The 23631-nt window shown below is 37.5% G+C and overlaps 1 protein-coding gene across 2 annotated transcripts in view; it reads right to left on the bottom strand.

Moving 5' to 3' along the window:
- Positions 1–23631, bottom strand: part of fndc1 (fibronectin type III domain containing 1) — a 66198-nt gene that overhangs the window by 4171 nt on the left and 38396 nt on the right. Inside the window, exons 15-20 of one of the 2 annotated variants that reach the window (XM_037538141.1) lie at positions 23235–23312; positions 18748–18927; positions 11223–11459; positions 9412–9520; positions 3990–4069; positions 3857–3886 (exon numbers count right to left, since the gene is read on the bottom strand). In XM_037538141.1, coding sequence (XP_037394038.1) covers positions 3857–3886; positions 3990–4069; positions 9412–9520; positions 11223–11459; positions 18748–18927; positions 23235–23312 — 714 coding nt within the window. The remainder of the gene's footprint in view (positions 1–3856; positions 3887–3989; positions 4070–9411; positions 9521–11222; positions 11460–18747; positions 18928–23234; positions 23313–23631) is intronic. The other variant, XM_017725652.2, reaches the window with a different exon arrangement.

Here is a 23631-nt window from a genome sequence, read left to right as displayed (position 1 = left end):
ATTATCATTAAAAATAATAGAAATGTAATTTTATAATGATGTCACTATAAACAGGCACCTACCTCTGGGGCAGCCAGGACACTGTATACTGACTCTTTTTTTAAGAGTAATCTAATGATGAGCTCAAGTGTATACCCACTTATTGTAAGCAGGTTAAACTAGCTTGGTTTATTAGATCAGCTCTGTTAAACTAGCAGCATTTCAGTACTTAAGTACGATAATTACTAAGCTAACTACTCTTGTAACAAACAGGGTAAATAAAGCCAAAACTGTTACCCATTACTAGTGAGAGGCTTTTATAACAGTATCAGGGTTAAAAGATTTGCTTTCCTCGGGCTACCATTAGCAATTTCTATGTATAACCCCATAAGTTGTTAGTACAATATGAGTAAATCTGAGCCAAAATGTTTCAACATTTTTTATTTCGCTGTCTACCTTAAATGTTGCATGTAATATCTGTCTTCTCAAATGTTCAGGTTTGTCATGCCTTCGACCGTCTCTGACGAAAGACGGGACTCAATCTAAATAAAGCCAAAACTTTAGAAACTATATATACTTAAATATAAATAAATACATATACACTGCAGGAAAAACTACTGAAGAAAACTTCTTAGCTTTCAATGTTTCTATATAAGATAGCCTTGATGAGACAGCACAGCTCAGCCTACCATAAGCCACCTACTTCAATAATGACATCCTTCTCTGTTATCAATTATCAGGAGCTTACAACTATTATAAACAAGCTACCCTTGTCCACATGTGAACTTGACCATGTTCCTGCTTCTCTCATTAATATGGTTTTTGATATTGTAAAAATTATATTTTAACCCTTTGTAAACTGCTCTCTGGCAAGATGTGTTTCTCCAGAAACTTTTAAAACTACCTTGGTGAAGCCTCTACTAAAAAAGAGTAGCCTGGATCCTTCCTGAAATTTTAGAAAAAAGTTGTGTTCAAGCAATGAAATGTGAATCTGATTTCAAACAAGTTATATGATAAGTTTCAGTCAGATTTTTATTCCAACCTTAGTGCTGAGACAGTATTGGCTTGTGTTGTGAATGACCTCAGGCTCAGCATTGACGCACACAATTCTTCTGTTCTGGTCTTTTTTGGATCTAAGTGCAGCTTTTTATATTGTTAATCACATGATTTTAATCCATCATTCTGAACACTGGGGAGCCCTCTGGGTGTAATCTTACCTATGAGCTCTGTTTTTATCTGTTTTATATGTAAACACAGTCACTAAAGTAGCTGTTAAGCATTCGAGAAATATTGCTTAAGTTCAGTGTTTTCTATCTCAGAAGGAAGCCGAGAAACTTGTTCATGCATTTGTCACAAACAGAGTTGATAACTGTAATGATCTTCTTATTGGACTTGCTAAGAACTCAACCATCCTCTACAACTTGCACAGATCCTAACAAAACAAAAAGAGAGCTCATATCACTCCCAATTTGAAAGAACTGCACTGACTACCTGCATTATTTAGGACAGATTTTAAAGTTCTGCTCCTATTTTTTAAGGCTTTAAATGACCTTAATGCACCTGCTTACATCACATAGTGTCCTTTTATATTCACTAAACAGACTGGCCTTCTGAAAATACCTTGTGAAAAATACAGAAAATGTGAAGAGGCCTCTTTCACTGATCATGCTTTAAAACTGTGGAACCCTAAGGAGTTAATTTTGAAGATTATGATTCTCAATATTTTTATCATGAATTTTAACATCATATAATTCCACCTTTTATTACACAGAGAAGGTCATTGCACACTTTTAAGAAACATAAAAAACATTGCTAATGTCATGCTAAAGAAAATCCTTTTTCTTTGAACACTGTTACCCATTACTAGTGAGACGCTTTTATGACAGTATCAGGGTTAAAAGATTTGCATTCCTCGGGCTACCGTTAGCAATTTCTATGTATAACCCCATAAGTTGTTAGTACAATATGAGTAAATCTGAGCCAAAACGTTTCAACATTTTTTATTTCGCTGTCTACCTTAAATGTTGAATGTAATATCTGTCTTCTCAAATGTTCAGGTTTGTCATGCCTTCGACCGTCTCTGATGAAACATGATCGACCAGGGAGACTCAGCTTGGCAGACCCCAGAATTCTACATAGGATCACATGACGCCACAGCAGTCCTATCAGAGATCGCAATCCCCAGACTACTAACGGTTCGCACCTGTGCCTAGTTACATTGATGAGGCACTAGAGTGTATTTAAACTCAGGCTGAACTTTCTAATGTTGTGAAGTATTGTTTTTATGCAATCACACTGACCTGTGTTTGACTATTTTTGCCTGGACTCCGACTTCGATTTGTGATTTGCCCTTTCTGGATATTAAAACCTACTATCTTCTTATCTGCAAGCGTCTGGTACTCTGTCACCTCGTCACAAGGTTAAACAGATTCCCTTCATGAATGTAATTTAAACATGTACTTATTGTTCTCTTTTATAGCCACAATTTAACAAATTATATCAGAGCTCCTATATAAACACTCTTAGTGCTTCACTTCACTCCAGTACTCAAGAAATCCACCATTGAACCAACACAACAAACTACAGACTCTTTTCACTTTTCCATTTTACTGTCCAGAACCAGGGAACAGGCTGTTCTGGCACGGCTGTCTTCCCATCTCAAGAGAAACCATGATCTTGACATCGGCCAAAAAAAAAAAATGACCCCTCTCACTCAAAGACACTCTCCATAAAGCCAGTGTCCTCAGTCCTTGTCCTCAGTGAAGCTGTGTGCTGCCTTTGACACTGAACCACCAGATGCTTATTTCAACACTTAAAGACATGGGCACCAGCCACACTGTTCTCCCTATTTCTCATCTACAAAGTATTCAGAATGCTGCTCGTCTGGCCAATACCCTGCCCAAGTCCTCCTCGACTGAGATCACTTCTTATGGTGGTAAGAATCACACACAGAGATCTGGTTCTGGCATTCATGGTTTTGAAGGGCTCAGCTCCATACTAACACTGTGATTTGGTTTGGAACCACATACCTGCACACTAAAGTAGGTCTTCCACATCTGGGCTCTTGGCAGGTCCTTTCCTAAGACTTAAGCATGCTTGTCAGGTAATGACTTGCTGCTTCAGTGTTCTTGCCCCTCAGTCAGAAGTAAACTCCTCACTGGCTGAGCTATTTGCTTTTAATTGAATCAATCAAGCTATGTTAAAAAGCCTTCATTATTACAATAAAGCACACGTTTATATAATTTTCTGACATATAATTTGAATTTGACCCACGCCTGTTTTTTGTCAACAAGCTCAGATTTAACCAGTAAAGCCTTTTCTTCTCACTTTATCCACGAGTGTCTGGTCAGTTCTGTGGCATTATAGGATTCTTTAAAGGGTCCATATCCTATTTTTCCTTGTATTTTATTATGAGGTCCACATACGATATTTGTGTGATTTTATAAACCAAAAATAGCTGTGATTCATTTTTAAATGGACTATTCTTCAACCTCTCTTTAAAAAGGCTGTTTTTGATATGCCTTTAATGAGAATGGGTGGGGCTAAACTGCAGTAGCCTGAATAAAGCGATATATGTAAATGCATTGTTTTTTGTGACATCACAAAAAATGAAAGCTTTTTGTGGATTCTATAGACTGAGGAGTGAACATTTATTGCTCTTCAAAAATTTAACAATGTTTACATACTACATCAAACTATTAAAAAGTGCCCTGATATCGGCCCTTTCAACTAAAAAAATTGCTCTTTAAAGAACTACCCATTGAAAAGATCTTTAGGGAACCAAAATGGTTCTTTTGTGGCATCCACATAGTGACTATGTTTCAGCCCCTTTATATTACTGAATAAACAATTACTGGGTATAATAGATGTCTCTTACCTGGGGGTCTCTCTATAAGAAGGGGGTCATCTGTAAAGAGGACAGAATTGTGGTTTAGTCAATGGAACTGTTTCCATTGTCCAAAAAGAAATAAATAATAATAATAATAATAATAAAAAATACAGATTCTGACCTGATTCTGTAACATATGTTAACGTCTCACTGATCGGCCCCAGACCAAAAACGTTCTTCGCTTGAACTCTGAAGTAGTACCTGGGGGAAAAAAGAAAAATGACTTATCAAAAGCCATAAACCTGAATGTCTGTGAGATTCTGAAGAGTATTCCAATCTTAATAACTAATCCAGATGGCTGAATGGCAACATACTTTACTAGAAAACTGTTGTAAAGCTAAAAAACGTAATGCCAAACAAAACGCCCACTGGTAAGAGAGAGAGAAGTAGAACAGTTATCTCAGAAAGAAAGCCAAAAAGAGAACTGGAAACATAATGAGTAAAGATATGAGTGCAATGACCTAACAAAGGAACTTTGTAGCTTGTAGTCTTTTCTTTAATGTCACCAAGATACAAGCTTTCAGCTCCATGGCAATCTCTGCATCATTTGATCAATTAGAGAAGGATAAGAGAAAGGAAATTGGAAAAGAGAAGTCTGAGTAGGTTTAACACACACAGAAAAGGATAATAAAGCAAATTAGAAAAGAGAAACCTGACAAAGATTTAAGTTCACAGTCAGTAAGGAGAGTCAGCGAGAGAGATCAGCTCTTTTCACTGCAGTGTGTGTATGTGTGTGTGATCAGTACCTTCGCGTTTCGCTTGTTTTTATTTGAACCTCATTTAATGACATAAAATCAGCATGGCTGGATCAAATTAGAGGAGCCACGTGGAAACTCTGACCAAAATAAAGACAGAATTCCAAAGCCAGTCCCAGTCAGACTGCCACAGCCAGAGTGGGGAGGTGGGTGTGTTTCCTTTTTCCTTATCCCCTAGACAACTAATCTAAGAGGATTTGAGTGAAAGTTTCATAATAAAGTCTCCATATGGCATTTGTATGGCGGTCTCTGCTAAAGTCTAGAATTTCAGTTCTGAAGTTGATCAAGGATCAAGGTGGTGGTTTCTCTGTTGACAATAACATTGTTCAAAGGACAAGCTGAGAAACAGAAACACTCAATTTAAAGGATGCATTGAATTGACTTTATCCAAATGTGCGCCACATTTTCACATGAATAAAATGCATTATAACAAGTAAGAGGAGGCTTCTCCATTCCTAGGTTAGTTTACATGGTGTAACCAGTTGCACGCTGCATACAATTTCCATGCAACTTGACAATTACACAAGGTAATTTATAACCAAAGTTGCATGCAATACATTGATTATATCAGTACCTGGCAAGTTTAGTAACAAGGCAGTTTGAATTTGTTTGTATCATCACTGGACACTTCATGAGGTATAGCTACCTTGTATCTACACTACTGACCATCATTCATCAATATATTGCTTATGGTCTAATCATAAAATGAGCATGTGCAAATTTCACAAATAATTTTGTTATTTATCAGTTTAATACTTTAATCTTTGGCGTATCTGTACAACCGAACTTATGTCAGATAAGAGTTGAATAATAAGGTAAAGAAACGCTGCAATGATTTCATATTCCATTTAAAGACATAGTACTGTGCTTTTGTTTTATATTGTTGACACTACGCAAAAAATAAACAATACAAAACACAGCTGATGCAGAGACCTAATACACTGCAATACTCTCTTAAAAACACAATGACTTTCTAAGTGTGGTCAGTAGGAGGAGTAGCGCAGTCACTGCTTGGCCTCAACCTCCACATATGAGCACAACTATTGGCTCACAAGCCACTGAATATTATCATTTTATTGGATTCCTACTGAAACATCTGTATGAATAAGGGCATGTTTATTATAAATAACATGTGAATGAGGTAACAGTATGTTGGTGCTTGATTTCACGCACTCAAGTAGATTCATCATTAGTGCTCAAATTTTTACTTGTTTCCATGTTGGACAAAAGTTTCATGAGTCGGATGCAGAGTGTATTTTTATATCATTAAAGTCAGTAAAATCTGTGCTTTTTTTACACAACTTTGATGGATAAGGGCCACTGTCCAGTTTATCAGTTCCCCTTACGATATAGGTGCCTTTTGTAGTTCTACAATTACAGATTCTTGTTAATTTGTTTCTTTGGGTATTTTCTAAGTCTCTGTTTACCTTGTTCAATGGTCAGAACCTCCACAGGACCATATAAATTATTTTTTTAGATGGTGGATCGTTCTCAGCGGTGCAGTTATACTGTCCTATTGATTGTTATATGCGTATCATGTCTGTAAATTCTTCCTGAAATGTGACCTCTAAAAACAGAGATATAATTCAAGTGTTTAAATTAAGAGTGGACTATGGGTCAAAAGTAGATTTCAGGTAATTTTGAGCTGGATTACTTGCTGTTACTTTGCCTTATGTCAATGTAACCACTATAGTTAGAGAGAGCAAGTCCGGCTGATTGTTGTGATATGAGTATCATGACTGTAACCTTACCTGTTCCTGAGCTTAAGTACTATGAAGTCTAAAAATGACCAAGCAAAACGTTCAGAAGTGTGAGCTTTGGTTTTAAAAGCTAGCTAGCTAGTTATTTGAGCTAATTTGGGCCTTTTTGTCTCTTTCCATGGTAATTATTATATTCTTTATGAGAACATGAAAGCAAGTAATGCTGCATGAGTTTCACCAAAGCCAGCCTTACACTCCAAACTTACAAATTCCCACCTTAGGTCATCACTAATGACTTAACCTTGGTGTATTTAGTCTACAGGACTCCATTAGTTAACTGTGAGGTTAAAAGTAGAGTACATTGTGCATTTTTGTGCATGAGGAGCTCATAAGCATGTGCATGTGAAGGACTGCTGCACATATGCATTCAGTGAATGAGGCCTGTCCGGTCAGATCTGGTAGCTGCCACATCAATCCACATCTGTGGGAAATGTCCGGACAGCACATAAACATATTTCAGATGAAGTATAACTGTGACTACAAAGAGCTGGTGCAGGTATCCTTGGGAATAGGAGTTTTGACAGGAGCGTAGTGGGGTCGCTTGGAAGCAGTAAACTGTGTTTTGTGTGTGCAATTGTGGGACATGTAGGAGAGACATGAGCCATAACAAAGCTCACAGAGTGTGAGTGTAGCTGGACCTAACTGAGCCAAGCCTGCTCTAACTCTGTTTCTGAGAGCTAGTCATTGAGACATATGATATACATTAACCACTTTCTGCAACATAAAATGCCCATTTTCTTTAGCTCATGTGAGAATGAATCACATGTAATCTTGCTCCTTTTGACTTGAGCGCAATAGTGGATAGATTGAGACAGGCAAGAGAGACAGAGGGAGTGGGTGTTGAAAGATGAACATAGTTTTATACATTACGTAATAACACATTAGATATTAAGTCATGCTATTTAAGTCTCGGAAGGACTGTCATATGAATTATAGCCATTGTTTTGAGAATGCAATGTCTGACATCAGTGCCTAAGCCTGAGTCTTACCAACATACAGTACATCTGCTATCAACATGTGCTCTGTGAACTGTCTGCATATAAGATGCAAACCACCTTACAGTAAGTTCTCCTGCCAGCTTGTAGATACTCGTCTGGAAGTATGTGTAATGCTTGTACTGCATGATGAGTCCAATGGTCATATATACAGGAACACTCCCTGCATGGAGTTTCTCAACTCTGCAGGCCTTTAGACTTGATGTCATTATGATTTAAAGTGATTTCAAGAGCTCTCCAAACTCACTAAATGTTGAGTGTTCCCCTACTTTACCCTGACTGTGCCTTCTCACTGTGCTTAATCAGTTATAACACATGAGCTTATTCAAACACACCATCATAAGCACAATTCAAGTGTTTATTACCATGTCAGTTTCATCTCATTGAAAGATTCTGATTATTATCTTTAGAGAAAAGGCATGTCGATGCTACATAACATTTGGCTGGAGAAAGACATGATGTTTAGATTGAAGATTGATATTGGAGACAAGTGTTTGAATTTTCAGACTGTGGCATAAAATTGCTGATATGTTAGCCCCATATGGTGCCACACTAAGCCGGCTGCACTAATAACATTTAGAGTTAGTGGCGGAAAAAATATTTTTAGGTAGCCCTTCGAAAAAGTGGGTAGGGAAACTTGGTAGATACAATTTCCAAACATGTTATAACCTGTCATAACATCAAGCTACTCACTGTTGTCGAAAAAAAAAACACTTATGTCTCCAAAATAGTACAACCCCAATTCCAGTGAAGGTGGGACGTTGTGTAAAACATAAATAAAACAGAATATGATGATTTGCAAATCCTTTTCAACCTATATTCAACTGAAGACAATACAAAGACAAGATATTTAATGTTCATTACGTGTTCAAACAGATAAACTTTGTTTTTTGCAAATATTCACTCATTTTGAATTTGATGATTGCAACACGTTCCAAAGAAGTTGGGACAGGGGCAACAAAAGACTGGGAAACTTGAGGAATGCTCAAAAAACACCTGCTTGGAACATTCCACAGGTGAATCATCTACAGTCCATAATATCATCAACTGCATGAGCAAATAGTCCAACAGTTTAAGAACAACGTTTCTCAATGTGCAATTGCAAGGAATTTAGGGATTTCATCATCTACAGTCCATAATATCATCAAAAGATTCAGAGCATCTCTGCAAGTAAGCAGCAAGGCAGAAAACCAACATAGCTTTCGCATCTGTGAAGGCACCATTAATCCTGAAAGGTACATACAGGTTTTGGAGCAACATATGCTGCCATCCAAGCAACGTCTTTTTCAGGGACATCCCTGCTTATTTCAGCAAGACAATGCCAAGCCACATTCTGCACATGTTACAACAGCGTGGCTTCGTAGTAAAAGAGTACGGGTACTAGACTGGCTTGCCTGCAGTCCAGACCTGTCTCCCATTGAAAATGTGTGGCACATTATGAAGCGCAAAATACAACAACGGAGACCCCGGACTGTTGAGCAGCTGAAGTTGTACATCAAGCAAGAATGGGAAAGAATTGGAACGTGACTTCTTTGGAACCTGTTGCAGGCATCAAATTCAAAATGAGTGAATATTAGCAAAAAAACAATAAAGTTTATCCGATTGAACATTAAATATCTTGTCTTTGTAATGTAGTCAATTGAACATAGGTTAAAAAGAATTTGCAAATCATTGTATTCTGTATTTATTTATGTTTTACACAACATCCCAACTTCACTGGAATTGGGGTTGTAACTTTACAGGAGAAGGAAAAAACATACTTTACTTTTAATGTAAGTCAATGGAATCAGACTTTTTCAGACTAATTTTGGACTGTTTCTTTTGGTCCAGTAAACATGAACATCACCAAAGGACAACCGGCATATTCAAACTATGCTAAAAACTGATAAACAACATAAATGGTGATTGAAGGTTTTGTTCCGACAACAGTGTACTGATTATTCCTGCCAGAGGTGAAGTCACGACTCTACCTATTCCAATGTTTCCACCCCTATGGTCAGACAGTGGTGATCAGGGGAACTATTGAAGCTCACCTGGAGTTCGGCTTGAGGTTCTCCACAGGTAGATGGGTGCCAGATGAGAGGAGAGATGACCATCTGTTATTAAGCACATCGTCATAGGAAGCAGTGTGCACCATATACCCTGCAGAGAAGGCCATCACTGGTAATTATAGTCAGATTGAATCAAGTTTGAAAATATTGTCACTGTCCATCTGAAGATGATTGATATGTTTTATGTGTAAAAGTGAATTCAACTGTTTGCAACCATTGCTGACACAAGTTCTATTTTATGGAGTCAAATTAGGGTTCAAATTAGGGAAAAAAAATATATCGCAAATATAAGATTAGCATTTTGCAAATTATTCAGTAACTGGATGAAATAACTGTATTTTTTTGGTAAAAGGTCCCCTCAAATTAATAGAGAATGTGTTTTATGATCATAAACAGATTGTTACATGCTTACAATTTACTACTGAAAGCCAAAAATCTTCTTTTTGCTCTTTGTATTTTTTTATAAAAGTCATTTTTACAGAGCATATCACTGAAGAGACACTATCTGAGATATAGTTTCTAGCTCTGATTTGTGGAAAAACTTTCAGTAGACAAAAAAAGTGAGTTCAGCTTCTTTTATTATTATTTTTAAAAATTCCACTACCCATCTATTTGAGGGGAAAAAAGACAGTTACAGTTCTCGTATAACACCCACCTTTTGAATGAAGCTTATAAAATATGAAGTGTGTTATAAAAAATGAAGTTATGAAGTGAAGAATATGACGAAGTGTGTTTTTGAACCACTGGTGGTTCCAAGGAGTTAAAGAGGCTAAAGCAAACTAGAAATAGAAATAAAATATTGGTAACAAAAATATCCCTTTTCAAAGTTTCCATACTTTTTCATTTCATTATGTTATCAGGGTATGAAAGATGGTCTAGATGTGGGTACCTTCTTAAATAAGTAGGAGATAACGATTTCTTTGAGAAATCTAGCTGAACATTGTCTACAGTTGTACTAATTTAGCAATGCAAAATTCATGAGAAGAAAACAAAAAGTCAGCAGATGTCTTTGAAGTTTATAGACATAGTGAATGTAATACTATAGCTATACGTCATTTTCCTCAGTAGGACAACAAAATTTTGTTGCATATTACCATAGGGAAAGCTTAAGTCATGGCAGTTACAAGTAAAAATTATACAAACATTTCATTAAAGACCTCTTGAATGCTTAAGATTCATCTTTCTGATTGTTTGCATGTGCATGGTACTGAAATAGAAAAAAACTTGAGAGGTGTGGAAAAAGACTATATATGGAATGAAGAGATGAAGAAGAAGAGGTGAAAGAAATGGTGTGATGTGTAGATAAGTGTGGAAATAAAAGGGAAAACAACTACTATCTGTTTTAGACATCATGCAGTTTCACAGCTCCCTTTGCATGTCTTTTCTGTTCATTAGCCAAGGAAAATATAGACCTTGAAAGATTAATTATGACTAAGGTAATCCAGTCACCCCAGAGACTTCACTTTAGGTCTCATTGTGAATTATTGTCTCTCTTAGTCTTACACTCTGTCACTCTATTAGAAATGTTTGACAATTCAGCTTTGGCTAAGAAGTGAACTTGGACTCATGGTGAACCACAAGAGACAGCCCTGTCTATCAGCTAATAGACAATCAACAGAATATAGCAGACTTTGAGGAAACATTCCAAATGAAACTAACAGCACCCATATCTGTGGTGAGATGCTTTAGGAAGAACATAGCAAGAGTATTTGTGGACAAGGCTTAGACTATTCAGTGTGCATACTTATGGTTAACTAATATGCCAATTTGTTAACAGGGCATGTTAGACTTACCTGACACCATGTCATCCTTCAATGGCCGGGCCCAGTCCAAAATAACAAACGAGTGACAGCCCTCCATGGCAACCACTGTGATGTTATGTGGTTTGTGTTTGGGTGGCTGCTGTTGACTGGCTACCAAGCTGTCTTTCTCTATAAGATTGGCCAGGACATCCACCTGCAGGTACTCCAGAGCCTCTGTCAGGGAGCATGGAGCACCAGGGTCCTTCCGGATGTAGTTCACATAAGGAGCTGAGACACGGAGCAGAACAGGTGCTTACTGAAAACCTGCAATCAATACTAATATTTTTAACCTGTAGGTTTGTGTCCTTAGTCATGTTAAAAGGGCATTCTGCAAATACATCATGCAATCATTGGCAATCCTTGTGGTGTCAACCAATTCCGACTGATAGCTGCTGATCCACTGGATAATAAATACAACTAAGCGAGGAATAGTCTTAACTTTTATGTCAAAAAAATCATAACGAAAACACCAATTCTGTCCATAGTTTGCACAAAATGGATGCAACTTACACATTCTTGCCCTTTGGTGCCATGGGTTTAGACTGCGTGTCTTAATTCAGAGGGGTTAGTTTTACATGGGGAGGGGGGTAATGTCATTTTTCACAGGACGTCTATAATAATTATGGGCAAATTGCATTGGACGTGAATTACAGTGATGGGAGAGGCTACTCGATTTACACGTTTTCAGTCAGACTAAAAAAAGTTCCATATACAATGCATTTGATTGCAAGTAGCAACATTAGCTTGGGAATTTCCAGATTCCAACATCACCACATGAAATCAAACATTTTTCTGTCACTGTGTGCTTATTCTGACTCATACACTTGAGGTACACAAATACATACTGGTTCAATTTAGGCCACAGAGAATACAAAGAAACACTTTGCCATTCTTAAGAAATACTCCTTTTCCATGGGATATGATATAATATTTACCAGCATGTCAATTTGCACATGGTTAAAGCAGAATTCCAAATTTCTGCATAATTTAATGATTGGGATGTAAACATGTGAAAATTAATGTTGAAGTCATAGTCCAAACAATGTTATGAGAAAAAAAGATTATAAAAAAACAGCAAGATGGCTTTGCAAGTGACCAAATGTGAGCATTTTCTCTGTTGAAAAAAATACAATAACCAGTGTATTACCTTAGTTTAGTGTTGTTTCGATGTATTATGGTCTTTTTCTTCATAACAAGAACAAAGAAATCACTAGTAGTATGCTGATGTCTCAGTAGCTAGCTAGCTAAATTTCCCATTCCACCTTAAATGGAGCAACAGTTACATCCTGGCCCCTCAGGCTGTACCATTTAAGATGGAACGGAAAAAATTCAGACAGCTGGCGAATAGCTGATTTCAGCTTTATATCAACAAGAATTATGGGTGGGTGATAATAAACAGTTGTTACTCCCGCCAAAAATTATAAGTTAATTTAGTAATGTAAGTTTTCTTTGGGACTATTTTGTCTTAGAACTCCCTGCATATATGTCTATGCCATGAATGGCTTTAAAAAATGTTTTAGGCCAAATCCTCCTCAAAACTCATAAAACAATGCCTCAGGCATCACACCACGTTATCATAAACATTTCATGAAATAGCTTTTTGTGATGTACCTTTTAGAGACATTAAAATGTTTGGATGTCTGGATACTATCAGTACTGTGAACAATTCTCAGACAGTATGTTTTTCTATAATGGAGCATTTCACATCAAACCACTATGAAAGACATTGTTAACTATTTAATTACTCAGAAATGTAGAAAGAAATCGTGGAATCCCACTTTAACAACCTGAGGTTATTTATACATCTCTACAGAAACACTGATAATAATGACACTACCCCACCTCCCCATGTAATCCCATTTACTGCTTCATACTGCTTCAGATGCCTGATATAGTTTAGTTGGAAGAGGTTCTTTGCTTTTTTGTGGGGCTTGTGTGAAAATATAGTTTGTTTGTGTGATAAGTGTATAACAGTTTGCAGTCCTATCCATTGGCAGTCCTACGCTGTCCAGCAGAGTCTGGCCGTTGGCTCACTGTAACTCAGTTATTGTGGTAGTCTGACAGCTGGGAACACTACCAGACGTTTTAATTGGGCCACAAGATGCACACCTGGAGCCAATCAAATGATGTTGTCGTTGATCTGACCTCTCAACCAACAGCACACACACTCAAGACTGCTCTGAGTTTCGAGCTTAAAGACTTCTGTTCATTGATAAGCAAAGATAAGAGTAAGCTATGTTTTTAATCATCCTCAAACGCTCACACGCCCTCAGAGTTTACAGATCACATTACCGCAGTTATCACTTCCAAATGCCAGTGGCAGAGAACAGACACAACAGAAGCAGAATGAAAAATAGCGGATGTTTTGTAGATCTAGGGAGTGAAGGAGGACCCAGACTATTAAACTCTTTAAAGCTCAGGGGATCTCTTAGGCCACAGCCAGAAGGAAGCAGCATTGCGCTGATATCAGCACTTTTACTTTATGTTTAATATTTTTTTTTAAATATTTCTTTTTTATTTGAACCCTTTCACAGTAATGCCTTTCAGATGTGCCGTGCAGCTTTAAGTCTCTGGAGCGTCAGGATTTATTGGCCCATCGTCTGTACATGAATGTGCTGTAGCACTTTGTTGCTGATTCTTAGGCCTTTAAAACATGTTATTGTGACACTGTGGCTCCTGGATCAACCGATGTTGTTCAGTCTTCTCATTTAGTGAGGTGTTTTTACTGGCTGTGGACTAAGACATGTTCATGAGCTCAGTTCTGATTGCTGCTTGAACGCCTGCTGTACATTAACATAACCTCTCTATCAATTTCATTATATAGACAGTCATGTGGAAAAAAAGATTAAAAAGTTGAAGGAATTGTATTTCATATCAGATGTGTATATTATTTCCACACAGGTAGAATGTATTGCATTTGTACTATTGAAAAAGTAAAAGAAAGACAAAATCCAAAACTGCTGTGCAGCCTTTCGTTTACCACACTTTCATTCATTTAAGTTGCAGGCAAAAAACCCTTAAGTACATATTATTTGTTTTCAGCATCAGGAAAATGCAGAAAATGTAAATTTAACAGAAATTTACACAAAAGCCTCCAACACTAGGTATAATATGCATAACAGCTTGAATTCTTTTCAGGAGATTTGCTTTCAGTTTTTCAAAGAAATCTGCAGGGATATATATATATATATATATATATATATATATATATATATATATATATATATATATATATTAACATAATACCTAAACATCACAAAGTTCAGTCTTACAAGTTGGTTGCATTTTCTGCTTCTCACAGTCCAAGTGATCCAAAACACATTCAGTGATGCTAAGGTCTGGACTCTGGGGTGGCCACTTCATTGTTCTGAGAACATCAGCAGCTGCTTTATTTGAAAAGCATGTATTGGTCTTTCAGCTGCATACTCAGGGCTGTTATCTTGCTGAAGGAATATTTTTTTACAGAAGTTCCCAGTTTCTTTGCAGTTTTTAGAGGGTATTGTGTAATTCAAATTAGGTTGTACTTATTAGCATTCATGATGCTTTTAATCAAAAACAAATCACTAAATTCAGATCCTCAACTGCGCTCAAGTTTGTTTCAGAGAGTCTTTCATTGCTTTGCACTTCTCTGTACCTCTTAGAAATTGTTTTAACTCTAGTTAACTCCAAACTCTTATTTTTCACTTATTTTCCTTTGACTTTTCAGTTTCTTATATGTGATGATCTTACGTATAATCTCAGAAATATTCCCTTTTAAAAGCATATGAGAAATAAGGTTGAAGGCAGGTAAGATGTATTGGGCTAATAGCTCGCGTAAATGTTAGCGTCTCTTTGAAGGGAACAATGTCAGTGACTTCTTTATGAACTGCTTTTGTTGGGAGGACACAGCTGCAATTCTCTGCATTTAACATTGGAAGGATGGAAGAGTTAAAGTGGCAGTAAAATGCACAAAAGTAAAGAGTGGACCCATTAAATTTTAATGTATTTGAAATTATACTTGCCGTTTGTGTAATTTTCTTTTTTTGACACTGAAAAATTATTAAATGATTAAAATGATTGTACTCAATAGCTGTTGTAACTGGAAAGGGTGGTCTCTGACTTTTGCCTTGTAGCATGTTATTATTTGAAACAGGGCCTGATTGATTCAGCAGCTGATATTGCGGTCCTGTGGATTCCACGGTATCTCAGGGAAACCTCCACTATCAAAGTGCTAATAATTAGTGTTTCACCTTATATTGTAAAAAACTGTCAAAAAAGTCAAAGTCAAAAAAAAAAAAACTCACTCTTAAGCATGCAATGGTTTCTTGCTCATAGGACAGTCTGTATCACAGCAATACAGGCCAGACTAGTCAGTTTGAGCCCCAAACACTGTTGTAGTTTAAGTAACAAACAAATGTTTATAGTATTCACTCTGACCTTTAGTGTAATGATAACACTTTAATACACAAACAAACTTTTTATGAACCAAATAAATCAAAGGAATAAATAAATAAATAAATAAAATCTCAAAAAACAATGGGACGCTCATTGATACATTATGTATATCAGTAATTCTCAGACTTGGCTCCCCTCCTTTGCATACGCACCACTTTGCCTTGCCTCTTCCCTCCATCCCTTGCCCCTGTGTTCCCACCTCATGGTCATTAATAGCACTTAATAAACGAGGATCTAGACTTACCAGTACCTTGTCCCTTTTGCTAGCTTTTGCTAGCTTTCATTATGTATAAATGAGTGCTAGTTGGCTGTGACTTGTGATTGGTTGGGACATATAAAAATTATTAGATCATAAAATTAAAATGTAAAATGTTGAATTTTCAGGCCCTTAAAATTGGTGGTGAACACAAAATTTGTTTTCTAAATTTGAAGTTAATCTAAAGCATCACTTTATTCAGTGTAACTTTACAAGTCTGCTGCTGCTTGTAGTATAACCTCCAGTATCTCTGATGTTGCTCCCTTGGTGTATATAACAGTGTTACGTAACTGCCTTTTACATTAGCTGCCATTAGTCCAAGCTTAGCAGAGCTCATGCAGAGTTCATTTGGACTCTTCATTTTAACTCTTTTAACTGAATGTTACTAAAGCTGTTCTGTTCTGGTGCTACTGGCTCCTCCGGTATCTGTGGTGTTGACATCTGTGCTTGTTCTGCTCTCCCAGCAGGTCTCACTCCCTGAATACATCATCCTTGCAAGCCTGAGGACCATCGAGGGGCTACTTCATGAAACAATGAAGAGCTGGCTGGTTATGCTACTTTCATTCTTAGGGTGTTTTTGTATTTTTTTTCCCCCAACCAAAGCAGTTTCTGCCAAGAAAAGCACATTAGTGTGGAGCTCTGAAATGGTGTCAGCTCTCAGAATACTGGCAAATGATCAGAAAACTCTCCAGGTCAGTAAGACTAAGACCCCTGGCAAGACCAAAGGTCTCCGTTAGCAAGACCATTGTTTTTCACATGCTTTTTTTCTTTTAAAAGTGCAGTCTGTCTGCAAGCAGAAGAGTAGATATTTTATTATGATTGGAATTTGAAGAAAAGTAATCTGTGTACGCAGAGTCTTTACTGTGGAATGAAATCTATCCTTAAGGTATTTGCCATGTTTCGGGCACCTCCTGATACTGAAAACAAGTGAAAAAAGCGCAGACTCAAACTATCGATACAAATTGAATGTACATATAAGGTTTGAAAAAGAGTTTTGAGAGTGTGAAGAACCCTTAAAAAGGCTTAGAGAACCCTTCACATAATACAAAATTTCTTTACTAATTAAAAGGGTTCTTTCCAAATGTTATATTACTTAGAGATTATTTTATCATTAAAAGTTTCTTCACATTTCCACTCACTCATTAAAACAAAAAGATTCTGTAAAGAATCATCCACTGAAAGGAACCAAAAATGGTTCTTCTATGGCATCATACACAAGAACCCTTCCTGGCACTTTTGCTTTAAAGAGTGTAAAGCAAAACAAAGGTAATAACAAATGATTCACTGGCAGTCGTAACCCTTGTCCTTGCAGAATTTATTAACTGGCTATTTCAGTCTCTTTCTTGCAGTTAAACTGTCATCAACTCATTTAAAAACGGCAACTACAGCTTATGTAATCGCATTCAAGCTTCAGAATGGAGGCATTAGGCAGTGGGTCTGAATGTCCATTCTGCCTCTGGTCACATGCCTTAAGTTGGCCCTAGATCAGAAGCATGAGCAGGTCAATGGTAGATGAGCAGAGCAGACACAGTGGTGTTATGGTAACACACTCTATCTCTGCAGGCTGGAGAGGAAGAGAGGGGTAGGATAATGTTTACAGTCACCTCAGGCTACCTCTCCAGCCAAGCCCCAGCCTCACACAACCATCTGTGAGATACACTCAACATCTGCACCAGGTTCTGTATACAAAGCACTGGATAAGGAACAATGAACAATAGAGAGCTGAATAATTCACTTGGAGATAAATGCTACTAAGGCAGAACCACATTTCACATTTTGCTGTGTGTAATTTGTTTATTTTGCACTGCCATTGGGTTTTTTTTTGTAAAATTATCTGTGTTACATACTTGGAAACTATTTCAGTATCCACCAGTTCTCCTCCAAGCTTAATTCTAGCCCTAGCATATCCAATCCAGCTTCCAGAAGACCTTGATTAGCTGTATTGGATGTGTTAGATTTGGATTAGATTCAACTCTGCAGGAATGTAGATGTCCATGATTGCAGTTCATAACCACTAATCTATTTAAAAGTGAAGGCCATGTGGAAAAAAAGCTGTTTCTAAAAACAAAAACAAGCAAATATCTGTGACAAGTTAATAACCTGCTCTTCTAAAGTATGTTCTTCATTTTCAGATGTCCCCTCTAGGAAAGCCTTGGAGGCCCCATCTGTTCATCTTATCTTTGAACTGAAGTATCTGATTCATTATTATGACGGGACACAGAAACATACTCAACTCTCAATGAGGATATTTAGACTATTCCAAGAGGTAATTAGGGTGTGCGTTTCAGTACAATTTATTCATTATGTGCCTTTATGAGAAGCCAAAATAAAATGTAGGGTCAGGTAAGAACCCACTCCAACACAGCAGGATTGGGCTGAACTCAACGTTTTGGCTATCGCTCGCAGTGTTGAGTGGAACCCACTTTCATACACATTTTCTGTTTTACCTGGAACAGAATACTCAATGCTCTGCCATTATTTAAAAGTCTCTCTCTCTCTCTTTGGGCAGGAAGCCACATCCCACAGACTTTCTGATTATTTATAATGTTAAGTTTAAATGCTTTCACTCAGGCATTCAGAGATATTTCCTACAGAAGCTGCCCACATGAAACAACCTGAGCCCTTAGAGTCTGTAAAGTCAATGGCCTCCTCAAATGGCCTTGTGCAACAGACCAAGATGAAACATTATCTGGGATTCTAAGCTCACAGGGAGCCATACCAATGAAAGGCAGGGCTAAGTCAATTTAAACTGAAGGTGAACTGAAAAGCTTTAGGGAGAATTTCTCTTTTGTTGCATTTACATGTAGACACATACGGAAACATTACCTGTGAAGCGTTTTTTGCCCGAGACGTCAAACTCTGAGGATGGGGTGTTGTTGAGTGGCCGTGGATTCTCAAAGATGTCGGGGTGAGTGGTGGTAGGCAGCTGAATGGTGGTGGTAAGCTGAGTAGTGGTTGGCTGCTCAGTGGTGGTTGGGAACATCGTTGTCTCTATCCAAAACTCGTCTGTAATATAAAGGTACATTCTAAACGACAGCCCAGGACTTGACAATGGTATCTCTTACTCTGTAGCCTAACTGATATAGACCATTCTCACATGTCAGCATTTATTAAAGTGTAAATAGTAGCATTAAACAATGTATGATCATGTTGTAAACTATACCTGAGACCACTGCCTGGATTAAAGCTGTGTTTTTAAATGCAACAATAATTCAGATGGGCAGACTTGTGATGGCTCATCTTGAAGATTAATATTAATTTACTAGCATATCATCTGAGAAAATACAGATGTTTTCTTGGCAACCTTGAGAAATAGACAACAACGGTCCCATATCTTGGTGAGTTTTTCACTTTAATGCAGAAACACAGTGCTATGTCTGTGTCCTCAAATTCAAAAAAATTAAACATCGTCACTGTCCAAAGAGAAACATGTATCTCCATATTTTGTGATTTTTACTTTTCTACATCATTTGAGCACAGCAGCTATTTTTCACATTGTGTGAATATTTTATGATGAATGGACCAATAAAAATAAAGAGTGTTTCTGCCCTCTGCTGTAAAGTTACCATTTTGTAGATATATGTTTTTCTTTGGACAGCGATGATATATTGATATTTGTATATTGTTGTTTTTAGCAGTTGCAGCCCTATAATCTGGGAGTGCTGCAGGCCCCTCAGCACCTCCATTTCCTTCATCTTTATTTCCACTGGCCACGCTGAGGCCAAGGGAAGATTTTTGAGGAAGGCTGAAAACTGGCCAACCATTCAGTGCTGCAGGTGAAACTTTGATAACGCTACTATTTACAGCTAGAGGTAACTGTGACAAAGGTCTCTTACACATATTAGTCTTACACACATTAGTAATTACAAATGATTTTCAATGTACTCTTTTGGGAAAATAATATCTGTGTTAATCCTTTGCAATTGTGTAAATCATCCTTTAAAGCAGAGTAAGCTACATAACACTGGTAAGCACACTTTTTTGTCACATGATAACTCATCTGTTAGGAGTCTCGTTTCTCTACATGCTTGTTGTTTTCCCTTTTTTTTTCCTTTTTCTTTCATGATCCTTATTCAGGAGAATACTCTTATATCCAGTGTCCTCAGAAATATTAACATTCCCCTTTGAAGACACGATATGTTAATAAATTCTTTGGAAACAGCTTTTGTTGGGAGCATGCAGCTGTAACTGGTTGTATTTCAGATAGTAAAGAAGATGTAAGTGACAGTAGTGTGCATTAAAGAAAAGACTGGACAACTGACAGATATCATTATATTTAGTTGTTGAGGCTTCTGTATAATTATTAAATATATGTTTTCTTCTTTTTTCTAAACTGAAAAATGAATAATGTAATTACTGTTTTGATTACAAATTGAATAAACAAATGGGTGGTATCTGATTTGAGCACAGTACTGCATCTGAAGAATGAATTTTTCAGGATAAGTGATACCAAGAATAAAGCATTTTGTAAGTTCTCAAATTAGAGAAAGTTGAAAACAAGTGCTTATCATAAAACATCCTAGGAACTTATGATAACTCATGCTAAGAACTCACATCATTAAGTAGTGGAATAGTAAGTGACCTACTGATGTACAGAGCTAGGTGTAATGCCATTAAAAAATACAGTTTCAATTGACTTTTGTTTGGATTTCTTCCTGACAATATAGATGAAGAAGCATAGTGAGCAATTTCAGCAAGACATTTCCAAAATGGAAAAGCAGTAATGGAGCTCCAGTATCCTGACTACTGTTGGACGCTCAAAAGAGACATTCTAGACGCAAAATACAGCATAAAATCAACTACTGTGACTTTTTTTGGTAATATAATTATGCTTTTTATTTGAATTCAGCGAAATAAAAATACTATTGGAATCATTTTTCAGTTCATTTGACAAAAAAGTTACCAAGTGTAATCAACCCAGTTTAGACTGTACAACTGTTCCATCAACTTGTCCCAGTATCCTATCACCCCAAGGCAGCAGTTGCTTGGAAATAAAACATGCAAAGCAACCACAGGAAATTGTTCTAATATATGCAGTCTAGGCCTTGAATGCAGCCATACTGTGGCTATTGTGTTCAAAAGACCAAAATTACATAACAAATTAAACAACAAGGTCAATTCTCTAGATGCAGCAAGTCATTCCCAAAAATCATCCAAGTCGTCTCATAGTCAGCAGCAGGCAGCTAGGACATTCTCCTTCAGTTAGTCATGCAGCACATGGAGTGACTTTGCTTTGGAAAAGAAAACAAAGGAAAACTCGACCCAAACCACAGCAGTAAACAAGAAAACTATACAACCCCAATTCTAATGAAGTTGGGACATTGTGTAAACCATAAATAAAAACAGAATACGATAGAAAAACAGAAAAAAAAACAGAATACCTTTTCAACCTATATTTGTAAGGGGGAGCGAGGAGGCAGAGGCACACGCTGAGATAATCGAGATTAATTATAGGCAAATCCAGGGTCGTGGTCAAAACAGTCCAGGTTCATGTAGCCGATACGGACAGATCGGGGGACAGACATGACAAAAACCAGAATCGAGACATCAAACAGAGACCAATACAATCATACAAAGACTGGCAAACACAAGGGGTAAACACAGGGCTTAAATACATGGAACAATGAGGGACAGGTGAATACAATCAGGGGCAGAGTAACCAAACAGGGGGCAGGACTGAAACCAAAACAAAGGAGCACATGGACAGGACTGGGAGGGGCCAACCGTGACAATATTCAATTGAATACACTACAAAGACAAGATATTTAATGTTCAAATGGATTAAAAAAAAAAAAAAACTTTATTGTTTTATGCAAATATTTGCTCATTTTGAATTTGATGCCTGCAACACGTTCCAAAGAAGTTGGGACAGGGGCATGTTTACTACTGTGTTACCTTTTAACAACACTCAATAAGCTTTTGGGAACTGAGGACACTAATTACTGAAGCTTTGTAGGTGGAATTCTTTCCCATTCTTGCTTGATGTACAACTTCAGTTGCTCAACAGTCCGGGGTCTCCGTTGTTGTATTTTGCGCTTATTAATGCGCCACAGGTCTGGACTGCAGGCAGGCCAGTCTAGTACCCACACTCTTTTACTACAAAGCCACGCTGTTGTAACACATGCAGAATGTGGCTTGGCATTCTCTTGCTGAAATAAGCAGGACGTCCCTGAAAAAGACGTTGCTTGGATGGCAGCATATGTTGCTCCAAAACCTGTATGTACCTTTCAGCATTAATGGTGCCTTCACAGATGTGCAAGTTACCCATACCATGGGCACTAACACACCCCCACACCATCAAAGATGCTGGCTTTTGAACTTTGCGCTGATAACAAGCTGGACAGTCCTTTTCCTCTTTGGCCCGGAGGACACAACATCCATGATTTCCAAAAACAATTTGAAATCTGGACTCGTCAGACCACAGGACACTATTCCACTTTGTGTCAGTCAGCATTTCTGGGTGTTGTTGATATATGGCTTCCGCTTTGCATGGCAGAGTTTTAACTTGCACTTGTAGATGGAGCGACGAACTGTGTTCACTGACAGTGGTTTTCTGAAGTGTTCCTGAGCCCATGTGGTAATATCCCTTACAGAATGATGTGGGTTTTTAATGCAGTGCCGCCTGAGGGATCAAAGGTCATGGGCATTCAATGTTGGTTTTCTGCCTTGCTGCTTACTTGCAGAGATTTCTCCAGATTCTATTATGGAGTGTAGATGATGAAATCACTAAATTCCTTGCAATTGCACATTGAGAAACGTTGTTCTTAAACTGTTGGACTATTTGCTCACGCAGTTGTTCACAAAGTGGTGAACCTCGTCCCATCCTTGCTTGTGAACGACTGAGCCTTTCAGGGATGCTCCCTTTATACCCAATCATGACACTCACCTGTTCCCAGTTAATCTGTTCTCCTGTGGAATGTTCCAAACAGGTGTTTTTTGAGCATTCCTCAACTTTCCCAGTCTTTTGTTGCCCCTGTCCCAACTTCTTTGGAACGTGTTGCAGGCATCAAATTCAAAATGAGTGAATATTTGCAAAAAAACAATAGTTTATCAGTTTGAACATTAAATATCTTGTCTTTGTAGAGTATTCAAGTGAATATAGGTTGAAAAGGATTTGCAAATCATCATATTCTGTTTTTATTTATGTTTTACACAACGTCCCAACTTCATTGGAATTGAGGTTGTACAAGAAATAAGAGAATGGCCTGAAGTCGATGTACAGACAGCACATAAGGGAATAGAAACAAAACACAAACAGTGAACAAACACTCAATAAAGCTCAATAGCCAGTCAAAGCCAGACTCAGCCAATACCTTCCTCTATAGCAAAAGTATCTTCAGGTGCTATGGTGATTGTTACCACGGAGTCTAGTCCCATTCCTGAGCCAGCTTCTGTAGGTGAAGCAGGAGATACTGGAGCATGTTCTCAAATGCATAGCATACTTATCACCATACTAAGGCAAGCATAACTCCATAGCTCATAACACTCCACAATGTGCACAGCATAATTGCTTCATTTTGTAGAAACTCAGCAGAGCAATCAGCTTTACTTCAGAGATGCTTGAATGAGAATACTGAGCATAAAAGAAGTTGTGTGAGATACTGCATTGTTACAAGAAATCAGTAGCTCTGCTAAATGTGTGCTGAGTTTTGCTGTAAATTAAGTTTAAGCAGAATGATGGTTATTTTATTGATAGATCTTTATTCATCA

Source organism: Pygocentrus nattereri, chromosome 4 (genome assembly GCF_015220715.1).
Source record: "Pygocentrus nattereri isolate fPygNat1 chromosome 4, fPygNat1.pri, whole genome shotgun sequence".
NCBI lineage: Eukaryota > Metazoa > Chordata > Actinopteri > Characiformes > Serrasalmidae > Pygocentrus > Pygocentrus nattereri.
This window is presented reverse-complemented; position numbering and strand designations above follow the sequence as displayed.